Below are 19643 nucleotides of genomic sequence, written 5' to 3'. Positions count from 1 at the left end.
TGCTTTTTTGGTATCGCCTAGCTCTAGGTTCCAAGCGAGCTGAGTCGATGCTAAAATTTTAGTTAGGCAGACTGCCGGCCACTGATTGGCCAGAGACTACCGGCTTCATTCTGTTGTATATTCTCCCAAACTCTTCCAGACTTTTCGAGTGTATTTTGCCGCGTGCAGCCTTCTCTGGCTCTCTTTCATTTGATTTGCATCACAGATCCGAAAAAAATGTATGAAATGTCCATATATTCACTAAGCTCACCCAGTTGTGTTGGTTGTTGGGGATGTCACTTTAAACATACTGTACACGACACGAGAGGAGACATGTAGGGCAGCTAGCAGCTATATTGCCTATAGTAGCCAGCTGGGACTGAAATTATAGCGAGCGATTACATCACACGCCTCGGACCGCACTGACTGCCTCAATAAAATATTCAGGCTGATTTGATGAAAGATTTTTGGCGGTTGGTTCAGTTAATAGTACAACTGCTCGTATTTTCTGCTTTGCTACTTGGCGGAGTTGGCTTTCTGCCCCTTTGTATGACGACCCCTTCCACGTTCAGGAGGTACTATTTGCAATGGAAAACGACCCGTGCTGCTACCAAAACTAAGTTGAGTTAAGTCGAGTTGAGCCGAATAGAGCCACATGTGCGGTAGAAAAGCGCCAATTGACAGACGAAGAATTAAGTACATGCTGCCTAATTGTTGCAATCAAAAAACAAATAAACTTACCAGTATAGTTAATGACCATGGCTTTTCCAAACACTGATGGGGAAAATTTGGGATTTCCCAGTTTGGTGTTGAGGTACAGCTTAAAGTTGGGATCATAATCAACCTCCTTGTCACCCAACATAATGACCTGTCTGCCCTCCGCTCCCTTTACATTCTTTTCCAGGACATTATCAATCACAGGGTCGATGTATTCATCCACATCTTGGAAGAGGAATGGGAAGCCATATTTGATGGCCATCTCTAGCTGCTTTAGGAAGTCTGGATCATTGAAAGATGAGATCTGGAAGAAAGGATGATCACACTGTCACGTGTCGACACTCTTTCCAAACCACTGATTCTGGGGATGTCATCAACGGAAAGCTGTCTAATTCATTTATTCTGACACTAGACCATGACTCGTTCTACCTTGAGGTTATTTTTTTCTTCCTTTTTCTTAATCCAGTTGAGGGCTTGCTGCTGAGGGTCGATACACATGGGAAATCGGCTCCCTCTCGTTGTGAGGATTCCATTCTGCACTGACAATTCATCTGGAGGCAAGCCCTCTGAGCCCCATCTGTAACACAGGGTTAATTTGAGCAAAGCCAAAATAAAGGAGAAAAAGCATATTTGCCACAAAGGCTTGCTCTGCTACCACAACATCTACAGTAATTCCCATTGTATAATTTCAACTCGTGTTTCAAATATTAAAATCTTCAGTGAGCACACATTCCTTCTCACCTGCTAATTTCTACCTCATCAGTGAGAAGGTTTTCCATTTTGAAGGGCTGGCTCAAGGGAATACCTCTCTCCAGCACATCCTTTACCCAAAACTCGTGTACCATTTCATTCCTGAACTCCCAGCTGAAGGCACCTTCATAGCTCAGAAAGGCAGCAGAGACCAGACAGTCGCCCAGGAGACGCACACGTCGCTGCTTCAAATCCTCCAAATCTTGTGTCCAGCTGTGGGCAGATAAAAACAGATATAGGTGGCGACACAAATTAAGATTAAAAATAAACAAATAAGCAACTATCTAGCAGGGTTAGGCAAAGGTTGCAAGTGCCGCACTTCCATGCGTTGCACATTTTCCAGCCTCACCGTTCATTCTCAGAGCTCAGGCCAGAGATAAGTTTGTCGGCAGCTATCAGCCTCCTCTCCATGAGCTCAGCCTCCTCTTGTAGCATCTGCTTCTCAGTGATAGCAGCTTGGTACTTCTCTCCAAGGGCCTTGAGCTCTTTCTGGATATTGTTAAGCTCGCTCTGAATGCGTTCCAGCTCCCGCTTACTCTGGAAGAAGTTCTTTTCCAGACGTGCCACCTGAATTTTTTTGGGGAAATTGTTGAATCTGTGTTCCATCTCGTAGTAGAGCATGATAGAATAGCATTAACAAACTTACATTACCTTCTCTCTCTTGGGTTTTATCTCCCTGGCAACATCACAGTAACCCATGATAGCCTCGACATACTTCAGCAGTCCGGAGCCAGCCCTACTGATGGCCTGCATCTCCTCAAAAGTCGTCTGGAGGTTCTTTAGGAAGCCTAGCGGGGGAAATTGTAAATAATACAACTGTAGCATACTTGGCAAAGGTCACTATCATATGCAATGCATTGTTGCTGTTATATGCACCATTGTATCAAACCCATTGATCATGACTTACCTCTAACAGTCCTGACTTGAGTGTTATTTATGGAATCACAGTCCATCTCCATTAGGGAGCGCAGGAAGTTAGCCTCTGACATCATCCCCTTGGCTGATGCCCAACTGATCTCCTTGTAGCCCCGCATCACCAGGATGCACTCACAAACCACCTGCACCTGTTTGGGTGGCTTGGCAAAGGATCTGCACAATGGAGTGGCAGGAAAGGGCTTTTTTGGTCAGGTATCCTGGTATTGCATTATTGATCAGTCCATCCAAAAGCTATCAACCCAAAACAGGGTATCATCTGTTTTCTTTACAGAGGTTTAGTATGGGGGTCTGCATTATTACACTTATCACTGTTTATATAATCATTCATCCGGATTAATTTGGCCATCATCGCTAGCCATTTCAACAACAGAAGGATTCTTTGAGTAAAAAAAAAAAGGGAGTTTACCGGATCTCGGTGACATCAGATTTTTCTAGTTCTTGCAGGGCTTTGCGGGCTGCCTCTAATGCCGGCAGAGCCTCAGCCAGGGAACTTTCAGCCTCTTTCTTCTCAACGGCGATCACTTTGTTCTGCACTTCAATCTCTTTGGCTTTGTCCTCTGCCAGAGTCTTTTTCTCCTCAGCTAAGAGAAACAAAATATTGATACGTGGTTTGTAACAGCTGTGTTTGATTTCAGAAGCCTCCAGTACACTGTGTTTATTATATCCCAAAGAGATGCAGGTCCTCGCTGACCTATGGTCGTGTTTGTAGTGATCTCATCCAGCATGGCCTCACAAGCTATGGACTTCTCAGCAAGGACCACCTTCTGCTCTGCAAGCTTGATATTCAGCTCGGCCAGCTGCTCACTGGCCTCCTTCAGTTTATCCAAACCCCCCTCTAGACGCTTGCACTGAGCTGGAACAGGAGAGAACAACTTAACAAAACAAGTCTCACAAATCCTCAAAAAACCAGGCACCAGTCGGAACCTTCCCGCAAAGGCAGAAAATAAATACAGTATCAAGTTCCGCCTTCTCACCCAGGATATATTGGTCCTTTTCCTCCAAGAGGTTTGAATAGGCGCTGATGAAGTCCAAGTAGTTCTTTGGAGTGACAAAGTTACAACGCCTGAGTTTCTGCTGGAACAGCTTGCTGTAGTCACCCACAGAGCTATGGACCATGCACACGTGAGTTATCACTGCCGCAGAGAGTGACTCAGGAATCATTGGACTTTCACCTGAAGAAAAAAAATCAAATAAAGAACAAAACTCCAGCTGTAGGTCTCATCACATTTAAACAAAGAGAATTTAATTAAATAAAGATGTGAGTGAAATTACACACCAAGGAAAGACTGAGCTACTGCAAGCAGAGCCTGTGGAGGCCATGGCAAGAACCAGTCTATGACAGTATTGTTCATCAGTCCTGAGGAAAACAAATACAGTATAGTTAGATAATTAAAATCAGAAATTATATTCAAATCTAGTGAAGCCTAACATCATATTTTACCTGGAAAGTTCCTGCAGCGTGTCCTCAGGGTGTCTCCCACTGGAGACATGCCTAAAACAATGTGTAGATTGTTGGCGCTCTTGCTGACAAAGAACTGCCACACACTCTCTTTAGAAGGGCCTGAACCATTCTTGAGAGCTTCATCACGAAGCTGGTTGAGAACTGACTCCTTCTCATCATCAGGGAACAATGCAGGTACAATGCCTATAAAGAGAGCTCATGATCAGAGTTACACAGCAGTGGATTTGTAAGAACGATACATGTAGTGTGAGCTCTGTGTGGTTAAAGTGGTATCCTACCTGAGGTAAGCATGTTGTTAATGAGTTCCAAGAAGCCTTCCTCAGCAACATGGGCATCAGTGAAGAGGAACACTGTCTTCTTATTTTCAATGCCAAGTTTCAAATACAGTGTTTTCAGTTCGTCACGGAAGTTTGTCTCATTGTATCCTCTGCTCAGTGTTATCTCGAACACCTGGGAAAAGCAGATTCGATATTTGATGCTTGCAAGATTTCTTTGTAAATATTTTTCTACATGTAGTCTTATAAACAGTGTTGGGAATAACGCCGTTTAAAATAACAGCGTTAGGTAACGCCGTTCTTTTTTCAGTAACGGTGTAATCTAACTAATTACTTTTTCCGTCGTTACAACGCCGTTATCGTTACTGAACCTTAAATGCGGTGCGTTACCATGAATTGATTGAATAAACTGTGTAATCCGAACCCACCCCTAGCTCCATACACAAACTGCTAGTGAGGAGACTGGTGTGTTTTAAGTTGTGTTTTATTCAGTGTGGATGACATTATAACTGTCAGTTAGCGCCGTCACATCAGTCAGCCGGAGCGCCTGTTTAGTGAAGTTTCTTTTTCTTTCTCTCTCTGTTGTGTGAGCGTGCACGTTGCCGCAGTAACCACCTATCAATCCACAGTTGAAACGTGCTCTCCCTGAGTTTGTTTGCATCGCCCTTGTGAGTAAGTGCATGGAGTTTCCCGATCTCTATAAATTATAATTTATGCACGTTATTAAACGGCCGCGATTCGCCGGTTGCAACAGCTGTTTAGCGTGTCATCACGAGCCGAATATTGCTATTGTTCTTTTCCTGGGATCTGTATTCTGCTGTGCATGTTAAAGAAGGAAATAGACATAGGATAGGCTACATCCTTACTCCTCCTATCATCGTCTCATGCTTCATAGTCTTTTTTTTTTTTACAGTAGGCTAACACAAATAGTTACTTTCCCTGGTAAGTAGTTACTTCTATTATAAAGTAATTCAGTTACTAACTCAGTTACTTTTTGGAACAAGTAGTGAGTAACTATAACTAATTACTTTTTTAAAGTAACGTTCCCAACACTGCTTACAAACATAGAAAATAGGTATAAAACACTTTTAAAAAGGTATTTTTGAAGGTTTAGTTCAATGCTGCTTAACCCTAAATTTCTCCTTTACCAGCTTCAAAGATAGAAGACAGCTGTTTCCATATCGGAAGACAATGTCACTATACTATTTTCCAAATCATCTTTTTGATTATTTCAATTAACTTATGATTGTACGAGTCATATATTTGAAGCAGGTCAGATTTTGTGACTAGTGCTATTCACATTGTTAAAAAGTATTGTATTTTACAACCTCACAGCCAGCAGCGAAGGCAGCGAGCTTTGTAAGCGACTGCTTCCCAGAGCCCCCCACACCGACGAGCAGTGCATGGCCACGATCAATGCGAATGATGCGGTGCACACGGGTCAGATGTTCCAGAGCGTCATCAAACAGTACCAGGTTCATCCTTGACTTGTTCTCATTGTATTCCTCGAGAATTTCCTGCAGAATGCAAAAACAAATTGGTCTTTCAGTATATTTAAAGACAGAATATGTGAGAAAATAATGGTAACAAATAGGTAAAAACTATTGTTGCATCATTATATTACAAACTCCCATCACTGGTAATAACAAAGGAAATAACTTGACATTACCTGAAACAAAGCTTTTGAAGCATCATAGTCCTGTATGTCCTCGTAGACCCTTGGTTCAGTGTCACTGAGGGCTGTCCTGTAGTCTCCAAAAAGGATTGGGTCCCTCATGACTGCCTCCATATCCGACTTGAAATGCTCCTCAATCAGGTTCTTTATGTGGCCTTGGACCTGGTGGCAAAACACATGAAATACAACAAAACCAAACAATTTAGTATACAGTAGATTTTGAGCCCACATTTGTAATAACCGTTTGAAGAACAATCACATGTATTGTAATTGCAGTCAATATACATCTACACTAACTATGTACTACTAATATTAATAAACATTACCAAGGCTTTGTCAGTTTCATCAATGAGTCTGTCGTAGTAGATTCTCATGCACTCATTTCTCCAGACACGCACAAACTGCGTGACAGTCAAAAACCTGTTAGAGAAAAGTCAGGTGAAGCAAAGACATTTAGATAAATGGAGCTCTAATTCTAAATTCTCTCAATCTGTTCATAGAGTAAAAGCACTGGATCCGACCTTTCCGGTTTGGTGAGGGTCAGCCCGTTGTAGACTCTTGACAGGTCCCTCAGGTTGAAAATGTAGTGGAACTTGGAGGGAGTTGGGGGCAGATCTTTGATGATGTTGTTGTACAGTTCCAGTGTGCAGATGGTGACTTTGTCACAAACCTTCCGTATGGCGTCCTCAAATTGCTAAAATAATTGATCAAGTTTATAAGATAAAGATCATATGGATGATTGAGAATATGATGTGTATTGATTTATCAAAGAAAGAGATACTCACTATGGTGTGGCCTTTGATAATAGAGGCATAGATAAGGTGGAGAGACTCCACTTCAGGAAAAGGGATGCTGAAGACATTGAAGAGCGAGACAAAGCGGGTATCAACCTCGTTCCTTCCACCCCCTGCCTTTCCCATGGCAGCAATAAAGCCGAGGTCCTTGAGGACTTTGTAGTTAAGCTCCTTCCCTCGGTCATATATGCCTCCTCTGTCCAATAACAGCTTCAAAAGCGCGATGGGTTGTTGTGTGCCGTAACTATCCACCTGGGAGATCATATGGTATATTACAGGAATATCAAACATGCTGTCACTCACGCAGTTAAGGAGAGACAAGGGACTTGGGTTGTGAGCTTGGAGCAGGTACCTTTGGCATATTCATGTCATCCATAAAGACCAGCAGTCTCTTCCCCATAGGAGGCCCATATATCTCTTTGGTCCTTTTCTCCACATTGGCCTCTAGGTTCCTCTGCAGGTCCATTGATGTTGTTCTGGATGAGAAGTTGATGATCAGAGTAATCTAGAAACACAAGGAAAGACATGTAAAGAATTCAACCTCCAGAGTCAAAAAAGGTACAAATGCATGGTAAAATGCTATGCTCACCCTTGAATCTGAATTTAGGTTTTTCAGGAAGTTAAGAATGGTGGCAGTCTTGGAGGTGCCAGACTCTCCAACCAGCAGCACTGGCCTCTTTATCTTCACCATCTGTTCCAGGATCCAGCTGGCTCTCGTGGTGTCGATAGTTGGCACTGAAGCAAAGGTAGGAATGAATGAAAGTGGATGATGGGGCTTGTATGCAGGACATTTGATTTGTCCTCACCTCACAGCTAACAGAATTGACCTTTACCTAGAATATCAGCAAACTTCATTTCAGTGTTGTGGATGTATTTTGTTACCAATGAACTCCAGGTAACCCACTTCATCTGTGTTCCATCAAAATGGAAATCATACAGAGTCGGGAGGTATCCTGTATGGATGCAGACATTTTCTTTTTAATAATAGGAATGAAAAACTCTGTTTCATTACATCATAGTATTTATTCAATCAACCTAAAACCATCATGATATCGATAACGTAAGCTAATTTTATAAACATTTAAGAACAAATTCCTGCTTTTTACCTGGGATCTCACCAGGTCCAGCCAAGGCTTTTTCATCCTGCACTGTGCTTAGGCAGGAAAGCTTTTTGATTAACTCATCAAACTTGCTCCTGCCGCCCTCCAGCAGTGTGGCCCCTAGTGAGAGGTACAGAGCTTCTAGGAAGAAACACTCCAGGACTTCAGCACTGCTGCCCTCACTCTCAAGCAGCGCATCCAGTGCCAAGCTCAGCTGGGTCACCTGAACACACACATCCCACACACGCTCAATCGGCCAAGTATTCTGTATATGGCACTATAGTCTACATGCATGATACAATAATACCATTACTGTAGTAAATTTGAGAAGGAGACAAACTTACCATGTTCAAATCTGTCTGAGGGACAACAGTCTTCAGTTTCTGGCCCTGTTTGCCATCAACAATACCATCCACAATCATGTCAATAGAGCAGTGCACATATTTCTCAAACAACGAGTTGAGCACTTCCTGTTCCTAAAAAACAAAAAAGATTGTGTTGAAATGTTTACCAATTATAGGTAAGTACAATTTGTGCGTATGTTTATCCTCTTACCTTGCCAGGTCTATCGATCACCCATCTCTGCCAGTATGGGGTGTATCGCAGGTTCTTGGGGTCAACAAAAACCATCCCACAGCGGGAAACAGTTGCAGGGGAAGCATACTGCAGGTCTCCAACCTGTGACGGGAAAGTTTTCTTACATTACGCTCCAAAGTTGCTTTGCAGACATGTGTAGGGAATGGTTATATTGAAACTCAACTCTAACAAACCTCGAACAGGAGGGCACAGTGACCTTGTAAACGGATCCGTTCTCCATTGGCTAAAGTAAGGATCCTGTTGTCATCCATCACTGAGTTCATATTCTCCACCCACAAAGCATCCACATCCCCATCGAACAAGATGTACCTGTGAGTAAAAGGTCATGTAGCAATCCACATAAATGATTTGATGTTGTTCTTCTCGATAGTACATATTGCACATCTTAATCAACTGATTTAAATGATTAAATGGCTCCTAAAAGTTTTTTTTTTAACCTTCGCTCTTTTTTGTCAGTTGGCTTGTTGATGTCACGGAAGATGTTGGATAAGATCCCATCAGTCCAGTCTCGAGAGTCAGGGTCAAGAATACCATACAGTTCAATGACACTCATGGCTTTAGGGTTCAGAGGATACATCTTGGTGTGCAATCCCAATCTGATGATAAGATAAAATAAAGGTCACAATTTTCTACACAAAAGATCAGGAAGGTGTTCTTAACCTTGATGATGTAAACGGACACTGACCTGGTCTGAGCTTGACATAATGTGTTGATCACAACTGATTTCCCTCCTCCTGTTGGGCCCACAATCATAGTAGTGTGTCTAGTCATCATCGTCTCATACAACTGCACCACTTTATCCACCTGAAACCACAGACAACGTAAATAAACCCACATACTGAAACGCATGTAGTCTTTGCCCCTGAGACTGAATTATCTTTAAGTTGCGTGGGAGAGAATCTAATATTTAACCCATGGCACACCTGGTTAGCCAGTATGAGATATTTGTTATCCTCCAGGTTCTGCTCCACAGCATCATTGAAGTTGGGATAGCGAACCCGAGGGCAGTCCAGCCCAGGGAACAGATCTGAGATCAGCCCGAGGAACAGAGGCACATCCTCAAACACAAACTTTGGCAGGTTCATGTCCCTGAGAGCGCGCATCAACACTACATCCTGTCAATGTGACAAAAGACAACAAAACTTTTAAAAATCTAAAAATAAAAGAACATGATAAATATAGTCACAAGGATAACAGTGGAAAATGCCATACCAAATCAACCTCTACGTTTTTCAGGGAAGATCACCCAGCCAATTATGATCTTTGATTTAAGTGACTTCTCACTTATTACTTTTTATTGTTTTTTCAAAGGGTCACAAATTAATACCGCCTTTGTTCCATATTGAATGTAACATTCTCTATTCAAAATGGCCTTTGTTCTATACCTCACAGAGGTCTGGTGATCCTCTCTTCAGCTCTCCTGCCATCACTAGGACAGATTTCAGTGCTCGCAGGCCAAAGTCATAATGAGACTGTTTGGACAGCTGCTCACGAGCCAGCTTATACAATACTGTCATCTTCTTTGCCAGCACCTGAATTCGCAAAAGGAATAAATAAAAACGTTCCATAAGAACTACACATGTGTAGGTGAGCCATTAACAGTTTGCTGTGCAGACTTACAGTTTTTTCCATGTGTGTACTGAGATCTCCAAATAAATTGTTTAGGTAAGAGTAATATTGCATACACATGGTTCATGGTACATTTTTAAGGATGAGACCTCATATGCATCCCTCACCTTGGCATATAGGAAGCCCTCAGAAAAGAGCATGATCTCACAAATCATCTGCAGGTCAGGCACAATGACCACCACAGGCCTGAAGAGGGCCTTGACTGACTCTGGCAGTTCCGTGCGTCCTGCATAACCTGGGTTCATGGTGATGAAAATCCCTATGCGCTCGTCCAGGGCTATCTCTTGCCCTTCAAACTGATGTCCATAGTGAGAAGGAGGTGGTTTAGGAGGAATATATGTCAACACATTTTCTGCATAGAGGTTATTTCAGCTGTAAACTTGAAATATCACAAGTTACATAACCTGCAATCTTTGTCAAATGTCTTTGAATTCATATGAATCATTTCTGATGTATTCATTATTGGTTCTGAATTACCACATAGGACATACCTGAAACCTTTTAAGGTGCAATATGAGAGCATTGCGGATAGTCTGGATTTGGGAGGAGATGACTGACAACACAGATGCATCGATGCGATTGAACTCATCGAAGCAGCCCCAAGCTCCACACTGGGCAAGGCCAGAGAAGATCTTACCCATAGCCTGCACACAAAGAAAAAATAAATTTAAGGTAAGAAGTTACTGACAACTAAAAATGAGAGTGGCCACTTTGTCCAGCAGAGAGCTCAAATGTAAAACTAGAAAAAGCATTTCGAGAAGAAAATGCGTGTGTATACTGGAGGCTGAAAAAACTAGCGCTAAACTGGATGGCTGAATGAGTATAAAGATATGAAAAAGTTGGAAAATGTGCAATGAAAAATGATGCTGAATAGGAGCTGCAAAATAGTGCAAATAATGCAGAAATGTTAAAGGAGCTGAATATAGTGCTGAAAATGCAGGAATGTCAAATGAACTGAAACACAAAGCTGAAAGGAATTGCTGAAGGGAAAGGTGTTGAAGATAATTGAAGACATTAAAGTGCTTAAATAGTAGTATAGGTTGTACAATTGGTAGTGGTAGTTGAGAGACAGGCACAGTCGGCCATTACTGTACATTGGGCCTAAACACGCTTAGTCATTGTAGGAGAGAACTGCAGAACTAGTCGAACAAAACACCAAAGCATAAATTCTGTAGGTCACATTGTTAAAATGTTTGAACTGTGAGCACCATGGGGCTTAGCTGAAGATGTACATATGGGATTCATGTGGATAAAGCTAAAAATGACAGAGAAAACACAGTTTCAAAACATAAAATTTCAATTTTTTGGCAGAGTCCCTAATATGCTAAGGTAAGCATATGAGCTGAAAGGTGACAGATTTGTCAATGTTTTGATATATATATTGTTTGTGAGAAGTTAAAGGTGGAGTTGAAGATGAAAATATTTTGAAGAAGCAGGAACGACAGCAGAGCTAGAGTGGGTGACATCATGCACTCTAAGGAACGCAATACACACCCATTATAAAGTCCAAAAGACGCTGAAAAGAGCATTAAACTTAAATTGTCCGTATTCAAAATGTATAAAATATTTCAAGAAGAAAAGTAATTTGGTTATAGTCTAATGTCTTGTGACTTGTTGACATGTTGAATGGAGTGTGTAGCTAAAATTATGCCAGAGGAGTAGCATTTCAAAGGAGGAAGTTTTAGAGGATTTGAAGGCAGCTCCCATCCACTTCCATGTTAAATCTTCTTTTAAAAAATTGTTAAAAAGCTGATTATTTTAAATAGTTAAAAAGTTACAAAAATTTTGAAAGAAGTCCAAAAGTACCAACATTTTGGTATTTGAATAGTTATAGCTGAAGATTTGCCAAAAAACGTACTGAAGAAAAATAATAACTAGAAAATCCAGCAGAGATTTTAAAAGTACGGGCCCCCCGGCGCGGACCGCCAGCCCCGCATCCGTGGTTTTATGATGATAGGACCTATGGTCAATGAGTTATGGCCAATTAGCTGCTAAGCCCCGATCCTTAGTAAATGTTTTGGTCAATGGCGGCCATGTTTTTCAAGCTATCCTACTAATCTTTTATGGACATGTGTATGTTAGTCCCCCAAAGGTTTGTGTGAAATGTGGCGTTGATACAGTAAAATTTGCCAAGTTGTTGTTAAAAATATGTTTTTCAGTTTAAGTTAATTAGCGAACAATATTCATGGACGGACTTATATGGTCCCAGAGGCTTTTTGTAGAGTACCCTCAAGTGTACATGTGTGAGAAATGTCAAGTCAATCGGAGTTACGGTGTGAGGGGCAAACTTTTTTCAGTCGGGGCTTAATAACAGTGCCACCTTGTGGACAATCCAAAAACTGTATAATAGCACACCCCGTGGGGTGGGGGCGCACGTTCTGTGACATTTTTTGAATTTCTGCGCATTACGGTGTGGGAGGCGATAGAGCTAGAAAAACCACGGAAGTAATAATGAGAAAAAGTATGGTGGATAACAATAAGTTACGGGCCCTCAATACTTGATGTAACTAAAAAATAAAAAATCATATAACAATAGTGTGAAGTGTGCGCTTCTTACCATGTAGTCCATGCCTTCGCCGCAATTTGTAACAACACAGAGTAGGCCTAAAGCTTTGGCCAGATCTTTGGTGGACTCTGTCTTTCCTGTACCAGCCGGTCCAGCAGGAGCTCCACCCAGGTACATGGAGAGGGCCTACATCACAAAAATACAAACCCACAAATATGTACAGACATCCTGTTGTCAAAACAAGCATACAGAACACTTTACACATGTCTGCTTGGGTGATTCATTCATTTATTTGGTTGATACAAATTTGCAAAGTTTCTCAGACCTGTGTGAGGGTGAGGTAGATTCGATCGGTCAGTGGAGTTATAACCAATCGACCGTTCAGCCCCATGTATTCATAGCCATAAGAGAACGAAGCACTGCACTGGCGCACACATAGGTTGTCAATATCCCGGACCCAGTAGAATCGTAATTGGCTTTCCCACTCAAACTCTCTTGCGTCCATTATACTGGAAAGAGAACACAATTTAGTTAGTTTCAGGTTTACCGTCAAAGTGAAAATGTACGACAAACAAAGTTCAAACTGGCAAAGGTCAAGTTTACCTGTTCAGTACAAAGCTGTCTACAATATCTCTTGCATGGACATCGATGATAAGAACAGTGTTTATCTTTCGTCTGTCATTCATCTTCATCGGTTGTGTGATGCGCTTTACCAGCTCATTAATCTGCTTGTGCATTTTCTTAGCATAGACCTTCAGTGCGAGCTTCTCTCCTTTCTTGACATTTTTAAAGACATCCTCTACCTCCCAGGTCCACCACACTTGATTTGCAGCCAACACCACCATGCCCTGGTACAGCAACATCCAATCCACCCTGAGAGACATTGGAAAGACAAATTAACTGTGGCTTGTTTTTACACACACACACACACACACACACACACACACACACACACACACACACACACACACAAACACATACATATACAATGGCAAAACTGCTCACACACATGTAGTATCAACACACACCTGCACCTGTCTTCACAGTAGCGGAAGATTGCTTCCTTTGTGATAAGTCTGTTAGTCCGCCTCATCTCCAGAAATATCCCCGTCATCCACTCCTCCACCCTGCCCTCCACTGAGATGGGCGTCTTCAGCTCCATCACCTCACCCTCAGCGGACACCATGGCTCCAGCTACTGGCTCCCCATTGCTTTCCACATCAAACCTCAGAGCTGCGATGTTGTCATACATCTTGTGGAACAAAAGCAGAGAAAAAAATCTCTTGGAAAATGTTTCACACACATGGAAAGCTGTGACCATCCTCATCACTCATCTACCTTGATCACGTGTTCCTGGACACAGGTATGGTCACTGCTCCCCAGAATGCTGAGCAGTTCATCATCGGAGATGAAGAAGAAGCGAGGAAAGGCGTTCCGCTTGGAGTCGAGGTAGTCGTTGAGACTCTTCTGGCACCTCTCTAGACCATCACTCAGGGCCTGCAGGTCTGTTAGCCGGTTGGGAACCAGGCAACACCTCTTTATGCTTGGACCCCTCACTGTGTCACCCATTATCTTAAAAAAACAAATTGAGAAGACGATATTATGTTGAGGTGTCAGGAAACAGATAACTTTTATTGCATCGGGCCAATGTTATGGCAACACTCACTTCTTTAAACTTTTTGTCAATGATATCAAATTTCTTGGCTTCCTCGGGCAACTGCGTGCTAATGTCTCCACCAATGAAAATGCTCTCCAGGTACATCCATTTTCGTTGTACAAGCAACCAAACCTGTGCAAGAAATATTTTTTCAATAGGGGATTTTATGGATCAGAAAAAAGTTGAATGGGAGAATTGGCTGCTTTCTCTGACCTCTATGGTCTCACTGATATTGGAAAGGTCTTTTTCCCACTGTTGTATTGGGCCAAGGAAAGGTCCAACAAAACGACTGCCCGCCATGCTCTGCAAGTTCATGGCATCGTTGTCCACATTCAGCAGGATCTCATCCACTGCACCCAGAATAGAACCACGTTCCTGGGTGCCTTTAAAATAGGGCAGCACACTAAACTTCATGTTTTCCCAGGTCTCCACCACTTCCTTCACTCCCTGGAAGTACACACACACACGCAGACATACAAATGAATAATATTTATTATGAGTGTTTATGACTTCACCAGTAAAATTATACAACTGATCTTGACAGTTTGAGATAATGATCTTAGATGGACACTTGCCTTCTCAATACTGAGCTCTTTGACAGCAGAGGTCACAGTGTCACCTATGACATCTCCATATTTGTTCAACTGCATAGCAAACATGTTCTCCAGAGTGAAGGTTTCAGCGTTCATCTCGAAGCTAGTACCGGTCCTTGCCATCAGTTCCTTCCAGTGTCTGCAGTCCCAAATTTAACATGTTACATTGTTCACAGTGTTTCACTGGATCTTGTCCGAATACACTTTAACACATTCATGGTGCTATTTATTGACATTTTCATTTGGGTGTCAGATTTATTCCAGTAAGGTTCTGGTGTCAATCTGCAGACTGACCTGTCTCTTAGGGCTTCATTCTTGAGGTCCAGCAGAAGAGGCAGAGACTCTCTGAACTCCTTCATGCGTGCCTCTAGGAAGAAGGCCACAGGTAACGCCCGCACGTCTTTGGGCAGCATCCTCAAGCGTTTGATGAAACCCTCAATACCATCCTGTAGCAGCTGGATGTTCAAATCCACCCACAATGTCTGAGACCACTCTGCCTTTGCATCCTATGAGGGACAAACACAAAAAATAATGGAAAAACCATGTTGACCAGAATTAAAAGAAATGTGTCCAAAATATGCAATTTTAATTGTTAACCCGGCCCCCACATCTGACCTTTTGTGCTTTATAGACGTCATATATCTGTCTCAAGCCATTCATGTCCTTCTGCATGCTGGAAACGTCTGGGTACCCTGTGACTTTTAGGTCCAACAGCTTCTCAGCGTTAGCTAGCTCCTGACGTCCTGCCACTATCTTGGCAAGGTCAGCCTCATAGGTTCCCAGAATGCTCAGTCCTGCAAAAAACAGAAGAGAGAGGTTCCTCAACTACACTTGACGATTTAACACCAATTATTATTGTTCTGAATATAACAACTAAAGGCAGGGTTCATGTGCACAAGTACCTTTCTCCAAATCATCTCCCACAGCTCCCGGACCATGCATGTTGAAACTTTCAGCAAAGATGGACAACTCCTGCTTAAACTCTCCAACCTTCTCCCCTGTAATCTGTGTAGTGTTATGGAGGGAGAATAATTAGAGACATGTAAACTGTACCTTTCTGTTTCAAGAAAATTGTGTGGATTTGAGGTGTTACCTTAGTAAATGATTTCTTAACATCTGTCAGACCTCGATCCACCTCTCTAGATTCTTTAACCAGGTCAGTCCAATACTGGCCAATACTGGCCACCAGCTCTAGTTCATCCTCTCCAACCTGGAGATGGAAAATAGTATAGAGCACAAACACATCAACAAAGAAAACAATATCAACATATGATTTGAAGGGGACAAGGATTCAACATTAAACACACAGTACCTCCACTTTGTACATGGCCAGTGTTCTGTATCTTTCTGCGATATCAAGAAATCTCATCTCCACGTCTAGAGAAATGTCCCTAATGTCTGCAATGGTGCGTAGGACAGACTTCAGGTCTTCAAAAGTATCAGGGCTCTGTTTCAGCTTGGTAGAGTGTTCCTGTTTTAGAAAATAACCATAAGGATTAATCACTGTATAAGATTCAAATCTACTACTACACATGAAACAAATAGTGTAGCAGAATTCAATACCATGAGTTCCTCTCTCAAGTTGAAAAGATCCTCTTTGGTAGGCTTGTTGAGCAGGCTACCTAAAGAACTGATCCAGGACTCAGCGGTCTCCCGCACTGTGAGAGCCAGGGGCTCCAGGTTTAGATGGATGATGTGCTCAGTCTTAAACTGAGGCTCCAGCATTACCTCCTGATTGATACGAGAGAGGAACTGCAGTTTATCGTCAAACATGACACAGGATGGTTTCCTTGCGACAAACTTTTCATTGACAATGGTTTTGTTCCTTTCCCAAAGGGGCCGATAGCGTTTCCAGTGGTTGAGGTACCGATCCAGAGAGAATAGCAGCCGCTGGACATTCTGGGACACTGTCATGGCGGTCTCATTTATCTGAGGATTCTGCCACACGTCACTGTGGAAGCTAAATGTCACCAGTTCGTCTTCACCACTCATACGTTGTTGAGGGCACTCAATGCAGGTGCCACGCATCCAACGCACAAAGAGCTGAAACATACAAATAGAGGCAGAATCAAGGACTGTTATATAATTCAAATATGTTTCAGTGATACATAAGAGAATCATAATGATCTCACCTTGGTGCTCTCTACACAGTCTTTTATACACTGCATGATCAGCCAGTAGATCTCACTGCTTTGGGGCTGCAACACAATCTTAGGGGCAGACAGGATGGCATCAATTTGGAAAAGAGGGGTGCCTCTCATAAGCACCATGTTGAAGGCCTGAATGTTCCTTATTGTGGAAATCAACAAGAGCAATGTTACAATGGTTGACCCTGATTTAGGTTTGTATTTCAAAGGAGCAGAGATTATTAGTGCTCACAAACTTCAACATTAACATTATGCCAGTACCTCAGCACCATCTTTATGAGGGAGTCTAGCACCTTGCGCTCCCAGTACATGTAATAATCCACCATACATTTGGCTTTCCCAGTGCTGGTTTCCATGATCAAATGCTCTGTCTTGGTGATGAGGGGTCCAATGTCAGCATACTTCCTACTCAGCAAATTCACAGTCTTGGCCCGCTCTCGCTCAATACGTTCACAGAACTCCTTAACACCTTGAAGAAACATGCAATTAAGTCAGTGAGAGACCGTTTTAACTATATAATTACTATATCCAATAAATAATATCCCTCTATCAGCTGTACCTGGTAAGTCGTTTTCTTTATCTGGGACTGGACATTTCAGTAAATTGGCCATCACCATGGATTGCAACTTGGCCTCAATATCCCTCTCATTTTTCAGAATCTGATTGACAACTGCCTCAAACTTAGAGACAGTCTGAATGCCTCGGTTGATGAAGTCGGTGATACCTAAATCCAAGCGCATTTTGAGTGATTTCAATTTAACAGACATAACTAATTTCATCAGACCAAAAGTGTGAATGAATTTGATTAGATAGAGATTTCAGCCTTTGGAAGCCCCCATACCTAAAGAATTCCAGTTTAGTCTTTTGCATCCAAATTGCATCTCGATTTTGACCACTTTGATCTGTTGAGCTAGCATAAGGAACTTTGCCTCACTCAGGCTGTCCATCACAGCATGGTAGCGGGTGACAAGGTTTTGCAGACCATCAACATACCTGAAACAAGTTTGAAACCGGTCAGGCCAGGGATTAAATCAACCAGTGGTTTTGTGGTTTGGTTTAAACTCTGTATTCAGGTGCAGGTGAGTATCATTACCTGATGTATTTGTGCTCCTGTAGAGCAACATTTTGAGCCTGATAAGGCACAGAGTAGCCCAGGGACACAAGGTTGTTTGACTCAGAAATGATTTCCTTGATCTCTGGAGCATAGTTTACAACATATCGTACACTCTTCTGATGGTTGATTTCAATTTGTGGGACATCCTGCCAATGAGGAAAATCAAAACAAATGGAGGGAATTTGAGAGTTATAAAAAATCTGGTTATCTATATTTTGCACAGTACTGAAGTAAAGTATAAGTGAGTAAACAGTGAAAGAGACGTACTAGATTTTCCTGGTTTTTGATTTCACTGACCAAGAGTGATCTTTTCATGTACAATTGCAAGTTGAGTTCTGTCTGATTCATCCAATGCTCATACTTCCTCGAACCATAGTCCCTCATCTCCACTGCCATTTCCGTGTACTTGTCCTTAGCCTGAGCAAATTGCAACAAAAGTCACGTAAAGACTTTCAATAACATTTTCGTGATCAAACAGATTAATATTAACAGTGCTTTGCAGCTGTGCAACACTGAAGTAACTCACCACTTTACTCTCTTCACTCTCCATCATCTCTGGCACTTCCAGAAAGGGAAGGATAGTGTGTTTGAGGCGATGGAAGAGAAATCGCACCCATCTCATGGCCCCTGCCACAGGAGGTTCATTCTTATTAAGTGGTGGTTTGTCCTTCTTTGCCTCAAAGATTTCCCGTATGTTGTCCACCTACAACAAAGATGAAAAGACTTAGGCATTCCACGGAAATGCTTGTGGCAGACCATGCTCACTCTATTAGTCAAACATCAACTTTCCTCTGTTTTCTACAATACAGTACCTCTTTGCAATACTGAGCCAAGATGTCATTAAACTTTCTCATCAAATGGTTGTTGATAGCCTTTCTTGAGCGGATGTGTTTGAATTTTAGGAGCATGCTGAAGGCAGCAGCTGAAGAGCGCAGGGTCTTGAAAGACTGATCAATGATGTTGATGGCCTCTACCTCAATAGCCTGAACAGACACATGTAGAAAGTGAATCAGCTTGATAACTGAGGTCCAGCCCGCAGAAAATTGAGCAATTTAATTGGTGCACTGCAAACTGACACCTACATAGACATGCTTAATTGAATTGCTAACATTTTCACAATTTATTATTTCTAGATATTCTGAACCCACCTGAACCATGGTGTCGAAGTCTTGCATGATCACTTTCCAGCTGCTCATCTTACAGATGTTGAAAGGATTAAAACTGACTTCCTCAATAGGCAAAACCAGACTATCTACTCGGCACAGTACTTCATCGATGCGTTTAGGGTCACCGGTTACACCTTTCAACTCTGGACCAAAGATGTTATAGAACTCCTCCAAAATCTGCACGACAAAAAGATAACAATTTTATTTTTCAAACTGAGTTGCTTTTTGTACACATGTCCAGAAACTGAGTGACAGGTCAGTATTTATGGAGTGTATGTACACTGACCTGCAAAACATTGTACAGGTCCTGGCATACGGAAGCCATATATTCAGTCCTCTCAAACAGTCTCTTGCGGTCAAATTCCCAGCGTTGATTCCTGCCTGATTCTTCAATTTCAGCGCGCACCTCAAAGTAGGAGGACTTCCACTGGTCCAGAACCTGCTTAGCATCATGCACCTTGGATTTGGCCACTTCCCTTGTGTCTCTGTCCAAGGCACAGAACATTGTAAAGTTACACTGAAACCACAAGACTACCTACATATAGG

The 19643-nt window shown here is 42.2% G+C and overlaps 1 protein-coding gene across 1 annotated transcript in view; it reads right to left on the bottom strand.

The window, feature by feature from the left end:
* dnah10 (dynein axonemal heavy chain 10) overlaps nucleotides 1–19643 on the bottom strand; it is a gene marked incomplete at both ends in the record, with an annotated part of 30062 nt that overhangs the window by 7366 nt on the left and 3053 nt on the right. Inside the window, 54 exons of the mRNA XM_080035105.1 lie at nucleotides 721–1000; nucleotides 1126–1273; nucleotides 1438–1659; nucleotides 1796–2013; nucleotides 2098–2234; nucleotides 2354–2535; nucleotides 2789–2963; nucleotides 3074–3235; nucleotides 3357–3554; nucleotides 3659–3739; nucleotides 3824–4027; nucleotides 4123–4294; nucleotides 5448–5636; nucleotides 5789–5956; nucleotides 6121–6214; nucleotides 6316–6488; nucleotides 6580–6840; nucleotides 6941–7093; nucleotides 7178–7323; nucleotides 7422–7541; nucleotides 7695–7911; nucleotides 8033–8164; nucleotides 8244–8366; nucleotides 8459–8594; nucleotides 8723–8881; nucleotides 8971–9089; nucleotides 9209–9400; nucleotides 9671–9817; nucleotides 10022–10210; nucleotides 10406–10558; nucleotides 12472–12606; nucleotides 12746–12929; nucleotides 13024–13293; nucleotides 13449–13672; nucleotides 13759–13992; nucleotides 14087–14209; nucleotides 14291–14524; nucleotides 14653–14809; nucleotides 14965–15176; nucleotides 15286–15464; nucleotides 15573–15675; nucleotides 15764–15880; nucleotides 15983–16141; nucleotides 16234–16713; nucleotides 16803–16959; nucleotides 17079–17286; nucleotides 17377–17541; nucleotides 17659–17810; nucleotides 17911–18077; nucleotides 18229–18348; nucleotides 18458–18634; nucleotides 18744–18914; nucleotides 19080–19274; nucleotides 19384–19582. Of these exons, the coding sequence (XP_079891231.1) occupies nucleotides 721–1000; nucleotides 1126–1273; nucleotides 1438–1659; nucleotides 1796–2013; nucleotides 2098–2234; nucleotides 2354–2535; nucleotides 2789–2963; nucleotides 3074–3235; nucleotides 3357–3554; nucleotides 3659–3739; nucleotides 3824–4027; nucleotides 4123–4294; nucleotides 5448–5636; nucleotides 5789–5956; nucleotides 6121–6214; nucleotides 6316–6488; nucleotides 6580–6840; nucleotides 6941–7093; nucleotides 7178–7323; nucleotides 7422–7541; nucleotides 7695–7911; nucleotides 8033–8164; nucleotides 8244–8366; nucleotides 8459–8594; nucleotides 8723–8881; nucleotides 8971–9089; nucleotides 9209–9400; nucleotides 9671–9817; nucleotides 10022–10210; nucleotides 10406–10558; nucleotides 12472–12606; nucleotides 12746–12929; nucleotides 13024–13293; nucleotides 13449–13672; nucleotides 13759–13992; nucleotides 14087–14209; nucleotides 14291–14524; nucleotides 14653–14809; nucleotides 14965–15176; nucleotides 15286–15464; nucleotides 15573–15675; nucleotides 15764–15880; nucleotides 15983–16141; nucleotides 16234–16713; nucleotides 16803–16959; nucleotides 17079–17286; nucleotides 17377–17541; nucleotides 17659–17810; nucleotides 17911–18077; nucleotides 18229–18348; nucleotides 18458–18634; nucleotides 18744–18914; nucleotides 19080–19274; nucleotides 19384–19582 (9572 nt within the window). The remainder of the gene's footprint in view (nucleotides 1–720; nucleotides 1001–1125; nucleotides 1274–1437; nucleotides 1660–1795; nucleotides 2014–2097; nucleotides 2235–2353; nucleotides 2536–2788; nucleotides 2964–3073; nucleotides 3236–3356; nucleotides 3555–3658; nucleotides 3740–3823; nucleotides 4028–4122; nucleotides 4295–5447; nucleotides 5637–5788; nucleotides 5957–6120; nucleotides 6215–6315; nucleotides 6489–6579; nucleotides 6841–6940; nucleotides 7094–7177; nucleotides 7324–7421; nucleotides 7542–7694; nucleotides 7912–8032; nucleotides 8165–8243; nucleotides 8367–8458; nucleotides 8595–8722; nucleotides 8882–8970; nucleotides 9090–9208; nucleotides 9401–9670; nucleotides 9818–10021; nucleotides 10211–10405; nucleotides 10559–12471; nucleotides 12607–12745; nucleotides 12930–13023; nucleotides 13294–13448; nucleotides 13673–13758; nucleotides 13993–14086; nucleotides 14210–14290; nucleotides 14525–14652; nucleotides 14810–14964; nucleotides 15177–15285; nucleotides 15465–15572; nucleotides 15676–15763; nucleotides 15881–15982; nucleotides 16142–16233; nucleotides 16714–16802; nucleotides 16960–17078; nucleotides 17287–17376; nucleotides 17542–17658; nucleotides 17811–17910; nucleotides 18078–18228; nucleotides 18349–18457; nucleotides 18635–18743; nucleotides 18915–19079; nucleotides 19275–19383; nucleotides 19583–19643) is intronic.

The sequence above is a fragment of the Ammodytes marinus genome, assembly GCF_949987685.1.
Source record: "Ammodytes marinus genome assembly, chromosome: 2".
Taxonomy (NCBI): Eukaryota; Metazoa; Chordata; class Actinopteri; order Uranoscopiformes; family Ammodytidae; genus Ammodytes; species Ammodytes marinus.
This window is presented reverse-complemented; position numbering and strand designations above follow the sequence as displayed.